At 38.2% G+C, this 15,730-nt stretch overlaps 1 protein-coding gene across 1 annotated transcript; it reads left to right on the forward strand.

Moving 5' to 3' along the window:
- The first annotated feature begins 268 nt into the window (after window positions 1-268).
- NCBP2L (nuclear cap binding protein subunit 2 like) lies at window positions 269-15,132 on the forward strand. Its single transcript, XM_036226552.1, has 2 exons — window positions 269-352; window positions 14,578-15,132. Exons 1-2 carry the CDS (start codon window positions 269-271, stop codon window positions 15,130-15,132), a joined length of 639 nt encoding a protein of 212 aa, XP_036082445.1.
- The last annotated feature ends 598 nt before the right edge of the window (window positions 15,133-15,730 follow it).

The following is a 15,730-nucleotide window of genomic DNA, read 5'->3' on the forward strand; positions in this document are numbered from 1 at the left end:
GAGGGATTCAACTTCCTGACAGAGTTAGTGGCTTTTTGGGTAAAGAAGAAAGCAGATATAAGGGACACTTTCTTTTCTGATGGAGTCATTCGACACTTACTTTGCACTGTGCCAGGTATGGTGTTAGTGGAGATCCAGAGGTAAATAAGACACGGCCCAAACCCCCAAATAACTCATGGTCTAGCTGGCAAAACAAATATGTAAACAGACAAAAACAGTACAAATGGAAAGTGATGATGGAGGGCTGGTGTGTGTGCAGTGGGGAAGCATGTGCTATGGGAGTGTGGAGGAGGGGTTAGCTCTGGAAGGCGGGAAGGGCAAGGTTGAGAGAGTGGAGAGCAGAGTCCTGGAGGTGAGAACAATGTGAATGCTGGGGGCTGGTTATGAATTACAAAGCAGATCAGTGTCACTGGAGAAAAAAATATGAGAGATGGAACAGTGAGAGTGGAGCCTAGGAAGGGATCGGGGACCAGGTCTCAGGGAATCTCATGTCAAACATTAAGGAAATACTCCCATTTCACAAGTTTTGCATGCATTTAGCAATTATTGAGAAAAAAGAACAGATACCACTTATTGAGCCCTGGCTATATGCCAGGTGCTTCATGTATATTATATTACTTAGTCCCCATAACAACCCTATGAAGTAGGTATTATGATTCCAGTGATGAAATGGGCTTGGGAAAAGTTAAAAAAATGCTCTCGGGTTACATAAGTAAAAAGTAGTGGGGTTCAGATTTGAACCCATAGCTTTCTGACTTCAAAGCTTGTGCCTTTAACCATTAGATAACTTTTTAATGATGGGTTTACCAAACATTTGCAAGGAATAGTATCTGTTTTAAGATTATATACTCAAAAACTGTAGTCAAGGATTTACTAATATATTTAAAGCTTATTTGTGCTGTGAGAACAAGGAAAGAAATCAACAAATCTGATATAATAATTAATATTATAATAGCATCATCCAATTTAATTATCATGACAACCTTGTGAGTTAAAGAATATGATCATTCCCACTTAAGAGATGAGGAAACTGAAGTGCAGAAAGGTTATATATAGCATATCTAGAGAATAGGGAGCTTTTATCTATGCATTTACAATCTAGTTAGGTTTAAGGCACATGACAGTGATTTTTAGGCAAACCCATCTCTCTACCATCGAAATTGAATTTTATTAACCTTTCTTAACTACAGAAAGCATAGTATATATCCTTCTTGAAACTTTGCATAATTGTTCATCACAGAATTATAGATTTTATAACTAATAAGGGTTTAAAAACTTCTAGATCATGGGTTCTTAACCTTTTTTTGTGCCACGGACTCCTTTGACAGTGTTGGGAAGCCTATGGACCCTTCTCAAAACAGTGTTTTTAGATGCACAAAATAAAATGTGTAAGATTACAAAAGAAATCAATTATATTATTTTACAATTATCGAAATATTAAAGATAGAAAATTGTGATATAGTTATGTAAGTATTTGTTATTAATTAATGCCATAAATAACACCATCTAGATGCAGCTCTGATAACCATGGTAACTTCAAAGTAATGATGAGTGTAAAAATATTTAAAGACAACTGTAATGACAGTAATGTGACATAAAGCTGTTTGTGATTTCTACCGCGACTTAGAGAAAAATATAGATAGTTCGACGATAGAGTTCAGAAAGCTGTCATGTGTTTGCAAAACAAGTCCAGCTTGTATTGACATATAGCCTCTCTCTGTGGGAAGGCTGACTGTTCCCTGCATTTGTGATTGATCTGTTCTCTGCATTTGTAATTGAAATAAATTTAAATTTCAGTTAAAGGTTGTTGAAAATAAAAATATAATATTTTCCAGTGAAGCTTATTATCCTGAATTTTTAGGAATTTTTGTTCTAGACCAACCACCTTATAATATTAATAATAGCTAACATGAATGAGCCTTAAGTACAAGCAAGGCTTTGTGATTAGGGGCTTTATGACCATTTTCACCTTATTCCTCATAGTAAGTCTAGGAGGTGGCCTTATTTTATAGCTTTGAGAGAGATCTAATTAATTTTTCCAAGGTTATACAGCTGGCGAGTGGAAAAGAATGACAGAAATTCATTTTATCATAGTTCTGGAGGCTAGAAGTCCAAGGTCAAGGTGTAGGCAGGGTTGATTTATACTGAGGCCTCTTTCCTTGCCTTGTAGATGGTCGTCTTCTCCTGGTATCTTCACATGGTCTTTCCTTGTATGTGTCTGTGTCCAAATTGTCTTTTTTTTTTTATAAGGACACTGGTCATGTTGGATTAGGGTTCACTGTATTGACCTTGTTTTAATTTACTTACCTCTTTAAAGATCCCATCTCCAAATAGTCACTTCTAAGGTGCTGGGGATAGTATTTCAATATATGCCTTTGGGAGGGACACAATATAGCCCATGATAGACTCCAACCACAAGAATTAAGATTCAGTAGGTCTGGGGTGGGGACAAGGGATATATAATTTTAAAAGGTCCTCAGGTGATTCTTACAGACATCCAGATTTAGGAGCTATTATGTTCCCCACTACAAACTTTTTTAGTACAGTGCTTGGGCATAGCAGATACTCAATAAATATTTGTTGATTGATTAATTAAGGGGAAATGAAATATGGAGATGAGCAACTGGGGGAAATTTTAAAGTGATTTTAGAGATCATCAAGTGGAAGTTAGTTTGAAGTCTCAAATAATATAGAAGCTTGTGTTTTTAGAAAGGGAGCTGGCCAGATGATCTCAATGTCCAGCTTGTCTTACTTTCAGTTTTTTTCTGTGCAAAAATAACAAGGTTCAAATTTATATGCAAGTGTGAGGAGAACCTTAACTAAGAACTGATTTGAACAGAAATAAAAAGTAAGATCTTGCATATGTAGGGTATTTGAGTCTTTGTAATTGTGAACATATTATATATGGGGCTTTGCCTGTGCATGGATGTTGTGTGTGTTATGTGTGGATGAGGATGTTTAAATATGGTTGTATATAAGTGAGAGGGATTTGTATAGCTGGGTGTGTGAAATGACACTCATATCAAATTTCTTAATCTCGGATGAGGGCCACTTGATTTTTCCACATTGAGCTCAATAAATGGTTACCATTATAATAAACTTTAAAAAATAGCAGTAGCAGTATAAGGCCCTAGTACTCAAGAATCTCTAGCTTTTTTAAAGATCTTCTTTAAATACTGATTTATTTTACTATAGTTTGATTTTCCATCCTCCTATCACAGCTAGGATATACTCTATTCAGAACTGACGCATTGTTATCTTGCTTAAATTCAAATATATCCCCCCTGTGGCAGGATTCCAACTAAATTGTTGACAGTGGTTACCTCTGAGGCAGGGGTGGGATTAGGTATGGGGGAAAGGAGTGAAGGAGAGAGACTTTCTAATTTTATCATTTGCCAAAAAATCAGTATGTTTTGCTTATATAAATTAAATATTTTCATTATAAAAGTAATACAAGATTATTTTAGAAAAGTATTAGTGCAGGATGATATGAAGCAGCCTCAAAATTCACCTACAATTCTGTGATCCAAGAACAACTTTTATCTCAATTTTTCTCTTTATGGAACTATTTCATGAAGGTCATATGTCATCGCATCCTAACATCTACAGTGTTTTGTTTTGTTTTGTTTTTCTGGAGCTCATAGTCTGGTATTTGAGTGAGTGAGTGAGTGTGTGTGTGTGCATACATGAGAATGAGAGAGAGGGAGAGGGAGAAGGAAAGGGAGAGGGAAGGAAGGGAAGAGAAGATAAAAGTTATGATAGAAGGAAGCACAGGAGATGATGGAAGGAATGCAGAGTGGGCACATCTAACCCAGATTGGAAGGGTCAAGGAAGGCTTCCTAGAAGAGATGATGCCTTAACTGAGCCTTGAAGGATGAATTGGGAAGGCTGAGCCCATTTTCTAGTGCCTAGTAGGTGTTCGACTAATGAGATAATGGATAAAAACACATAGTGCCTTAACATATAGCAAGGCCTCAAAAATAATAGCTATTATTATTATTATCTGACCCGTTCAAACAAACTCGAATGACAACTTGTGCTTGCTATGAGGAATAAGTGAAATAATGCATATAAGTTACTTAAGATAGTTCCTGGCACATAATAAGTGCACAGTATATGGGGCAGTCGATAGTGTTTTTGATGGTGGTTTCATTATATTTAGGTTCTGCTGCACCGAGATGGAATCTTCTGTTCCTGATCTTCTGGGTTGTCTGACTCTGCATTTTGTCCTGTTACATTACTTCAGATAAAATGTCTCCAAGCATGCTTATGTTCGGAGCTTTTCCTCATAACAGCATTGGCCCAACCATCACTATCACTATTGCTAATCATGTGGTGTACTCAAGTTGTAGACTCGAAAGAGCATATAGATAATAGAGGAGCTGATGGTGGGAGAAGTGGAGCAGAACCTTGCTTGCCTCAGAAAATATTGTCTATGTAGTAAAGAGACGGTCTCTAGTTTTCTGATAAGTACAGTCCCTGTATTGCTAAGCTGAAGATAGCAGGTAGAAGTGAATTGAAAACCTTCCTCATCTTTATTGGCACTTTTATTGTCTGGATCAGAGGGTAGAGCCTATATAGGCCACCAGTGTGCTCCATAGTCTACCTCATCTTCCCATAAGATCCAGCAGAAACTCCTTGAGCACTAGCAGTTGATGATCACTTTCCCCTCAATTTCCCTAGCCAGTACAGCTCTTCAGTATTTTTGCAGAGAATTATGGATATTTTAATGGACATTTGAAAATGGTGGGTATCAGACATTGCTAGCTTGCTGCTCTACTAACCCAGATATAATCCATCTTCTTTCTAAAGACTTCAGTGAGAAGGCACAAAGTACTCCCCCACCCCTCCCCACTGCACAGTTCTTTGTTACTAACTTTCCACCCATCTTCATCCTGGGGAACCTGTTTTTACTAGTCATCTCATTTTACCCAATACAGGATTTTTCTTCCTTTTTGTAAAGAAAACTGTGTTGTACTTTCCTGAAGCCTTTATCTCTTTTGGAAAGAAGTGGGGTAAGGGCAGAAGGAAGCTGACTGAACCTGTGCTGGCTGTTAGGGTGTGAGTTGATGAGGATTGAGGGGCAGGGATGCTGCTTTCTTGTCTTCCCATCTGAACTGAGAATCCAGGCAAAATGCACAGAGCAGGGCAGGAGGAAGGTAACCATCTTGCAGAAACAGGCCTCAACATTGTTTGTAGATCCTAAACTGATTAGGGGCCCCTTACCTAATATAGTAGAAAAATGGTTTGTGTCGTCACTGTTGCTGTTTTTTAATATCATTCCTGAGATGTATCTCTTCCTATATTGGCTTTCTAAATCTTGATATTGTGTACTCAGATTGATCTATTTGCCCTACTTTTCACTCCTCGGAGCATTCTTATTTACCTTTCTGTCACCTCTGGAATTTTGAACTTGGTTTATCTAGCCTTTTGTCACCACTTCAATATGTTGACATACAGGCAGCCTCCACCTTGTACACAGGCTGAAATCTCAAAGTTCATTCTGAAGTCAATTGTTTGGAAGGTGACATTCATTTTTCCATAGGAGAAAAATATTTTTATAAATGACTGTTACATTTACAGGCCAGTCCACAAAAAAGATTTTTTTTTAGCTTTAATGTACTAGAACTGTGGGCCATTTGCAATGAAAAAGTAGAAATCTTACTAATTCAGCAAAAATAGGAAGAAGGGTCAATGGAATAAGAAATGCTTTAGCTTGATTGCTGGCTGGGCTGGAATCAAGGAAGCTGAATTGAATGAGGTAGATGGGACTTTCATGGAAGCTCTCAAGGGGACTTTTTCAGACTTTGGAAGGCCATAAAGGATCATAACACTAGTTATTTATTATTTCTAACTTCACTTCAAAAGTGATGGCTTTCAATAATAATGACTACTATATACTGACACTTCCTATGTGTCAGGCACTGTGCCAGGCAGTTGACATACCTGTTCTTCATTTCATATTTGTAATAGAACTTTGAGGTAACTACTATAATAGCCTTTACAGATGAGAAGACCGAGGCTCAGTAAGTCAATGAGTTTGATGAAGGTTACTCAGACAGCACAACTGGAAACCAAGTCAATGGTTTCTCACTCCCTAAGCCTGTACTTTACAATATGTACCCAACCACCCTTTTCTTTTTCTTATCTGAGTATATCATGAGCACTATTCCTAAGGCTATCAACCATGATTAGAGTTGTTTGTTATCTCACAAAGGAAATAAAGGTCAGAGAAATGAAGGGAGGTGGTGAGAGGGAGAAAAGGAAGGATAAAGGGAAAGAGTTTTTCTAGGCAGAAGTTCAACTAAGAAACCAGGTAGGTACAGCAGTGCTTTTCAACTGTACTATGCATATAAATCACCAGATGTTTGTTCAAATGCAGATCATTAATCAGTAGGTCTGGGGAGGGGCTTGAGATTCTGCATTCCTAACAAGCTCCCAGGTGATGCTCCTGTTGTTTCATGGGCAACATTTTTGAATAGGAAGGCCATATAGTACAAATGATAAACAGACAAAAATTTTAAGCATCATTAATACTTCGTTCTTAATTTAATTGCTATCAGCTTCTACACTAAATAGTCATCTATTATTCTCTTTTCTCCTGTAGGCTATCCCCAGGCCATTGTCTCTGCTTTGGATCTAACTGTCTGTTTCAGCTTATGCTGAACTGCTTTTTGAACTACAGGTGTTAAAGACATGTGAGCATTTTCTACCATTCTGAGCTCTAAGCAGCCCCAAGCAGACATTAGTATCTCTTGGGATAAGTTAGATCTCTGGCTGTGGAGTTCCAGGCCTCAATAGCTGTTCTCAGCTTTCTTTCTCTCTACCAGAAAGAACAATCTTATGAAGATAAAGCATGTAACACTGTTGTCCCAGCCCTTTCTAATTTCTTTTCTCAGAGCTACTGCCTTCATCTGGAGCAGGAAACATCCTGGCTTTTTAAAGAGTCTATATCCTTGTTTCTTCTGTATAGTTGAAATAATACCAACCATTAGTTTAAGGCAGCCATTGAAAAGGTTCTTTGCAGGATCCTCCTGCCAATTCTTGTAAAATTTGTTTCGTGGGAGGTTATTTGCTTTATCTTGCCACCTTCTTTCCTCCCTCCCTTTAAGATTTTGATTGTGATCATTTTGAGCCATTCTTCAAGTTTTTTCTTCTATTTTTAGATTCTCTACTCATTATTCCCCAATAGTGAGAGTCAGGAAGGGCCTTCTATTTTAGCCAAGCTCTACTTTTTAAAGTAGGAAAGTCTCTCACAGTTTCTACAAATCGACTTGATGATCTGTGGCTCACAATGACTCAATTGCTTTTCCATCTTCTCTCTGTGGCCTAACTCCCTTTGCTGGTATATGTTCATCAACCCTCCACTTGAATACACTAGAAAAGTTCACATTTCATCATTGGATACATGAAAAACTGCTGAAAAACACTTGCAATCTTCTCTTTGTAACATCTATCCATTAATCTAACTTTTACCATATGGAGTAGAAATAACCCTGTCATACCCTCTTTTAACCATCTCTTTACTATGCTAAATGTGCCCAGTTCCTAATCAGTCCTTGGTGGTTTCTTGACACTTATCTAGATGCACTATAGTTTGTAAATATTCACTTTAAAATAAGGTCCCTAGAAATGGACATACTGCTCCATGTGTGGTCTGAATAGCACTGAGTCCACTAGTGCTTTTCCTTCCCATGATCTTCTAATACAATTTTACAATAGTGTTGGCTTAAAAAATGAGTAAATCGCTTCTTCACATTTATTAAGCATCTATTTTGGGTCAGATACTTAACATCTACTAAGCAACTTCTCCAAAGATTCAACGTCAGAAGTTTTCTGTTCTCCCCTACCCTGTGGAGTCAGGAGATGGTATAGCTACCCTCTTCCATTCCTTTCTACTGTTATCTACTGTCCTCCAGGTCTTTCACTTATTGAGGACCTCAGTACCTTACTTATAGTCTGACTACCATCCTGAGTAACTTTAATGCCCTCGTAAATGACTCATCTACAAGAATTACCTTTTGAATAATTTTCACTTCCACTCCATGTCACCAAGCTATTCCCATGGTACACTTTATTCTTGGAAGATGACCTCACCTCTTATTCTATTATGCAAATATAGGCCATGAGATGATAACTTATTTTCCTGTCTTACCCTCACCCTGCCACAGAGCTATGTCCTTACACACCCTAACCTCTTTTCTTTTTATCTTGCAGGAGTAGACATAGCTTTTCCCATTCAAGGTTAATCCTTCTACTTATGATTGTGTTCCAGTAAATAAAATAATCACATGTAATTTATCTTTTAAGTTGTCTGTCTTCCCAGATTGTGAGCTCTTTGAGGGCAGGGGCTGCATCTTATTTCTCTATTTTCCTAGAATCTAGCACAGTGCTCTATAAATGTTTATTGAATGAATGAGATATGGGATGGCCCAATTATAAACCAGGCATCCCAAGCCTGTACTCTTTGTAGATCCCCCTCACTCTGTCCCTTTGCCATATATTGAATCTAAAAGTAATACTTTACATTTATTCTTAAGTTTTATCCATCACCGTGCCAGTTTGGGTTCAGCATCATCCAAGGCTGCTCAGATCCTTTCTTTTTTATTTTTTAAAATTAACTTAATTGGAGAAACATTGGTTAATAACATTATATAAATTTCAGGTGTACAACTTTAAAAATTTTTTATATTTTTATTTTTTCAATTATAGTTGATATATAATATTATATTAGTTTCAGGTATACAACACAGTGATTAGACATTTATATAACTTATGAAGTGATCACCCTGGTAAATCCAATACCCACTTGACACCATACATAGTTATTGCAATACTACTGACTACATTCTTCATGCTACACTCTGCACCCCATGACTATTTTGTAATTACCAGTTTGTACCTCTTAATTCCCTTCCCCTTCATTCATCCCTCCATAACCCAATCTGACAATCATCAAAATACTAACTGTATCTGTGAGCTTGTTTCTGTCATTTGTTTGTTTATCCTGTTCTCTAGATTCCACATATGACATTTGTCTTTCTCTGTCTGATGTACTCCACTCAACACAATACCCTCTAGGTCCATTCATGTTGTCATAGATGGCAATATTTCATTCTTTTTTTAAATGACTGAATAATATTCCATTATATATACATACACATACATATAACCTCTTCTTTATCCATTCTTCCATTGATGGACATCCAGGATGTCTCCATATCTTGGCTACTGTAAATAACATTTCAATGAACATATGGATTCACATGTTTATTCGATGTATTGTTTTGGTTTTTTTCAGATAAATACTCAGAAGTGGGATAACTGGGTCCTTCTTTGTCTCTGGCTATAGCCTTTGTTTTAAAGTCTATTTTGCCTGTATAAGTGTTGCTACCACACCTTTTGTTTATTTCCAGTTTCATGAAACATCTTTTTTCATCCCTTTACTTTCAATCTGTGTGTGTCTTTTAATTAGAAGTGAGTCTCTTGTAGGCAGCATATGTAAGGATCTTGTTTTCTTATCCATTCAGCCACCCTATATTTTGATGGATCATTTAATCCATTTATATTCAAAGTAATGGTTACAGATATATAGTTATTGCCATTTTATCATTTATATTTTGATCTGTTTTTATTTTTTCTTTTTCCTCTTAAACAAGTCCCTCTACCATTTTCTGTAATACTGGTTTAGTGATGATGGACTCTTTTAGCTTTTTCCTATCTGAGAAGCTCTTTATTTGTCCTTTGATTCTAAATGATACCTTTGTTGGGTTGAGTAATCTTGGTTGTAGGTCCTTGCGTTTCATCACTTTGAATATTTCCTGCCAATCCCTTCTGGCCAGCAAAGTTTTTGTTGAGAAATAAGCTGACATCCTTATGGGAGCTCCCTTGTAGGCAACTAACTGCTTTTCTCTTGTGGCTTTTAAGATTCTCACTTTCTCTTTAATTAATCTTTGATATTTTAATTATGATGTGGCTTAGTGTGGGCCTCTTTGGGTTCATCTTGTTTGCGACGCTCTGTGCTTTCTGGGCTTGTATGTCTATTTCCTTCACCAGTTTAGGGAAGTTTTCAGTTATTATTTCTTGAAATAGGTTTTCAATTCCTTGCTCTCTCTCTTCTCTTCCTAGTACCCCTATCATATGAATATCAGTACTTGATGTTGTCCCAGAGGCCCCTTAAACTGTCCTTCTTTTTTTGATTCTTTTTTCTTGTTGATTGTTTTCTGCTACCTTATCTTTGAAATCACTGATTTGATCCTCTGCTTTATCTAATTGATAATTCCTCCTAAAGTAGTCTTCATTTTAATTATTGTATTCTTCATTTCTGACTGGTTCTTTTTATGTTGTCTACCTCTTTGTTAAAGTTTTCACCAAGTTCATCTACTCTCCCTCTAAGTTTGTTAAACATCTTTATAACCAGTGTTTTGAATTCTATGTCTTGATAAATCGCTTGTCTCTATTTTGTTTAATTCTTTTTCTGTAGCTTTCTGTTCTTTCATTTGGGACATGTTTCTTTATCTTCCCATTTTGTCTGCCTACTCGTGTTTGTTTCTGTGTATTAGGTAGGGCTACTATGTCTCCTGGTCTTAGTAGAGTGGCCTTGCATAGTAGGTGCGCTGTGGGCCCCAATAGCACAGTCTTCCCTGAGCCAGGTGCTCCAGGTGTGTCCCTTGTATGTATGGGTTTTGTGTGTTCTCCCGATGTAGCTGAACTTTGGTTGCTGCTTGCTCATCAATGGCAAGGATTGACCCTCAGGATGATTGGTTGTGATGACTGGCTGTGACTAGTGGAGGAGCTGTTTTGCAGAGGCTGACCCTACAGAACAGGATTCACTTTAACAGGGCTCTGGTGCCTGACCTGTCTGTTCTTTGGGTGTGTCAACCTCAGATATGACCCCAGGTGGTGCTTCAGCTCAGACCGAAACTGGCCACCAGATGTGTAGGCCAGGATCTCCTGGGAGAGGTCCTGCCACAGGCCAAGTTCAGCTGCAGCCTGTGCCCTGCTTGGGGCTATCTGTCATGGGCCACCAAGTAATCTGCTGATGGCCACCACCCATGATGGGTTTGGAAGTGCTTCAAAAGGCCAAGTCACAAATTGAGGCTGGCTGCAACTAGCACCAGGCTTGGGGCTGCTCAGCAAGAGGTACGGTGCATGCAGAGGCCAGCTGCTGCTTGTTTAGGTTTCGTGAACCTTAGAGAATTTTTTGGAAAGTCCACAGCATGAGCCAAAACAGGCTGTTTGCATGGAAAATTCACTGGAAGCAGCTTTGGTGGGCCTACTTGTTGGGAAGAGTGAGATATCAAGGAATCACCTGGGCAGAACAATTAGTGTTAGCAATATTGATGCAGTCTCAGGTATGGCGCCCTCCAGGGCCTGCAAGCTGGGATGGGGAGGGCTCTAACAAAGGAACAATACCTCTGCCAACAATTCTGCCTTGGAGAAAGCTACCCCTCCAGCCCTTGCCCTGAAGCCAGATGACTCAGTTCTTCCCCATATATCTCTGGCACCTTTTGAGCTGCTGCCCCAGTTCTGGAGCTCAGAGTGAGTGAGTCTGTCAGCAGGTAAGTCCACATGTGGGCCCCTTAAGAGGAAAGTCTATGACTGCCTCAGCCTTCCATCTCACTCAGCCATAATCTCTGCTGGTTTTCACAGCCAGAAGTTATGCAGACTTCCTGGCACTGGAACTCTGAGCTGGGGAGCCTGGTTTGGGGCTGGGACACTTAGCTCTTCCAGGGGGACCTCCATAGCCAAGATATTTCTCATGATTCTCAACCACCTCAAGTGGGTGTAGGACCAGCCCATTTAACATCTCTGCTACCCTCACCAGTCTCAAGATGGCCTCTTCTGCGTGTTCCCAATTGTAGGTATTCTGTTCAGCTAGACTTCAGATGATTCCCAACAATGGCTATTCTGTATTTTAGTTGTAATTTTTATGTGATTGTGAGAGGAGGCAAGCACAGTGTTTACCTACTATGCTATTTTGACCAGAACCAGGTATACAACTTAATAATATGGCATCTGTATACTTTATTGTATGCTCACTATGCCAAAATTTAGTCTCCTTCTGTCACCTTGTATTTGATCTTCTTTTTTTTACCTTTCAAAGTCTCTCCTATTTTTATGTCATTGGCAGATTTAATATGTATTTATATGTCTTATTCTGAGTCACCAAATCACAGAATTAAAATAATTTATCTAATACCTCCTGTTTATTGAACACCTACAATGTGTTCGGCACTGTGCTAGGTGCTTGCACAGATGACATTGTCACAGCATTTGCTGCAAGGTAGATTTTTTGATCTTTGGTTTACAAATGAGGGCATTGAATTCAGTATGGTTAAGCACTTTTCCCAGGGGCACATTGCAAATGGTGAAGCTGAGATTTGGACTGAGGTCTTTTGACTTCAAGTTCATGCTTGATTCCTAACACTACACAGATTAAAAGAGGCTTCTCCACTGTTTGACTACTGAGCAAGGGATACTCTAAGGTTGGTTCAAACTCCTTCGTGCCTTGTGCTCGTTGCTCCCCAAAGCAGCCCATTCCAGCTTTGGACTGCTCTTATTATTTTAACAGTTATTGTTTGTAGTAAGCCAAAATTATAAATGAACTGAAGAAGACACAGCCAAGAATAGAGCCTTTGACTCACTTCCAGAACTTCCCTTCTAGTCTGACAGCAAACAATTTATTTGTTCAACTAGTTACAGACTCATCTCAACAAACAACTGAAGCATCCAGCCTATATTTTGCCATCTCATCTACAAGGAAATTATGGGAAACTTTGTACAATGCCCGGGTGAGATGAAATGCATTGTAGCTATCATGTTCTCTGATCTGCAAATCTAGTAACCAGATTTAAAAAAATGAGAAATGAAGTCTGGGAGGGATATTTATTTTTTAATGGGGCAATTTGTCAATGACTCAAAATAACAAGTTTCCAGTGGCAAATTTTCAGACATCATTGATAGACATTCGGGAAGATGATTTTTGAACAGAGGGCTTCCTACTGCTCTTCAAACAACACCTAAAGGGGCAGAGGCCCCCATTTTCATTGCTTTGAATTTACAGCACTGTCTTTTGCAACTGGTTTTATTTAGCTTTCAATTTCAGTTTCCTATGCTTTTGTTTTTCTTTGAATATGTTCTGCCCTTACATGTGTTTTCTCTGTCTGGTTCATTCCCTAAACTTCCACATGCTCCCCCAGTGCACACACACTCATGTACATGTGCACGTGCACACACACACACGCACACACACACACACACACACACACTGATTCTCTTTGTCCTTTGAGAATCAGTACATGTAGTGCCTCCTTTGGAAGCCTTCTCTAATGTCCTCAAGGTGAGTAATTGCTTCTCCTCCTGTGTAATGTAGTAGAAAGTACACACAGTGTCCATCATGAAGTAGATCCCCTAAAAATGTTAGTCCCTTTCTCACTTTCTTCCATGTGTATCTCTAAAATAGTATTGATCACACCATACTATGTTTCTTATTTACTTTTTTGGCTTTATCACCATATTGTGAATGCACGTGTTCGTTTTCATAACACCTAGTTTAGTGTCTGACAAATAAAGAGTGCTCATTAAATGTTTGTTAATTGAATGCATTTCCTCAGTAGAATTTCTCCAAGTGTTGTCCTTGGAGAACTTGCGTCTGGATCACTGAGGGGTGCAGGTTAAATGTTAAATGTTAGTTCCTGGGACTTGCTCTAGATCTACTAAGTCAGAATCTCTTAAGGGAGGGCTGCAAGAATCTGCATTTCATCTAGTTCTGCAGGTTTTTCTTTCACACTAAAATTTTGGAATTATTATAAAATAGGAGTGGTGAGAGGGGAACAAATGCCTACTTTTGAAAAGTGTAATTAAAGCCAATTGAATAATTTTTAATGCCTCAAACTGCAGTAGGAAAATTCAGTAAAGAAGAAAAGGGTATTAGTTAACATTTTGTGGGAAGGTTTTTAAAATAGACTTAGAATGTTCAAATAATTAAATAAAAATCCTAAAGTCTAGGATAACAAGTGGAATGTTTGCTAATAAAATCTAATCTTAATTTAGGTCAAATTTATGATGCCAGAGAATTTTCACTTTTATAGAGCTACTTGTATAGTTGATAGTATATCTAGAGACTCTTTGTCTAACCTAATAATACAACAACTGTATTTGTACTTTGACCTTGATTATATATGTGACTTATCTGATGTCTAGTCTTTGATCAGGAATAATAGTAGTGCTCATTCTCCATGGAAATTTGATCAATTTTATTGTTTTTATGAAATATTTTCTGGGACCATACTGTTATTAAATATATTCTTTGGTAATAGATTAGATATGTAAAATCTGAGTCAACCAAGGACAGAATAACTTCACTTTCAGGAAGACTTGCAAAGTTGGATTTTTATGACCATGTTCCTGGGACCTGGAACTTTCCATTTTGAATTCGCCTTGACATGATCCCCCTGATCAAGAGTTGAGGTGTCTGTCTATACCTCTGGGCACAAACATCTTAAATATCCAGGGGTTTGTATTTCTGTTTTCCTCCTTATAATTTTACTTTTTAAAAAAAAAATATTTATTTAGGGTTTTGTCGGTGTCACTGCTGCCAAGCTGGATCACGACCTGGGGTCCTCACAGCACTCCCTGAGCACCATATCCAATGACCTGAAGATTTTGTGCAGCGACTCCTACCTGAAGCTGAGCAATTACCGGGACCAGCAGTTCAGTGGCGATAACCAAGAGCATGAAAAATTACTGAAGGAAAGCTGCACGCTGTATGTGGGGAATCTTTCCTTTTATACAACTGAAGAGCAAATATTTGAGCTCTTTAGTAGATGTGGTGATGTCAGGAATGTATTTATGGGCTTGGATAAAATAAAGAAAACGGCATGTGGTTTCTGTTTTGTAGAATACTATAGCAGAGCTGATGCCGAAAATGCCATGCGGTTCCTAAATGGGACCCTCTTAGATGACCGTATCATCCGCACAGATTGGGATCTAGGCTTTCGAGAGGGCAGACAGTATGGCCGTGGCCGGTCTGGGGGCCAGGTAAGAGATGAGTTTCGTGAAGACTTTGATGTTGATAGAGGAGGCTTTGGAAAACAAGCTCAGGCCTGCGATAAGAAGGGAACCTACTAGTGAAATGCTGCTCCTTTAGCCCCTCAAAAAATCTTTTAAAGAACAACACAGATGAGCAAATAGCCCACCTCATAACAAGTTTAAATTACTTTATTTGCTGAGCAGAGACCCTTTCGATGTATCTTTCTCTCTGAAAAGTTATTAAAATGGCACAAACACAAACACTATTTTATTCTTGTCTTAATTTTGAAGAAGGCTAACAGATTACCAGTTTGACCATCAGGTGGTCAATAGCGAAGTGTTTTTCAGGAATAAATCAGGTACGTAAGATCTGAGTCAACTAAAGCACAACTTCTCTTTCAGAAAGACTTCAGTTGGATTTTATGGCCATGATGGCAGGGCCTCCAAATTATCATTTTTAGAGCTTGCATAAAATAAAATCAAATAAATGAAAATTTTAAAAAAGTGTCACAAGAACACAAGTGCATTATTTTAAAATAGAAAAAAATTCAGAGTAGTTTATAATAAAAACAAAAATTGTCCTGCCCCAGCTCTTCCTACCTTAGACTTATTTCCTGGGTAATTTTAATTATTTAGCAGTGTTTTTGTTTGTTTGTTTCCTGGTAGTTTCCTCTATATTCTAAATAATATGACTACT

The sequence above is a fragment of the Rousettus aegyptiacus genome, unplaced genomic scaffold (genome assembly GCF_014176215.1).
Source record: "Rousettus aegyptiacus isolate mRouAeg1 unplaced genomic scaffold, mRouAeg1.p scaffold_m13_p_9, whole genome shotgun sequence".
NCBI classification, from domain to species: domain Eukaryota; kingdom Metazoa; phylum Chordata; class Mammalia; order Chiroptera; family Pteropodidae; genus Rousettus; species Rousettus aegyptiacus.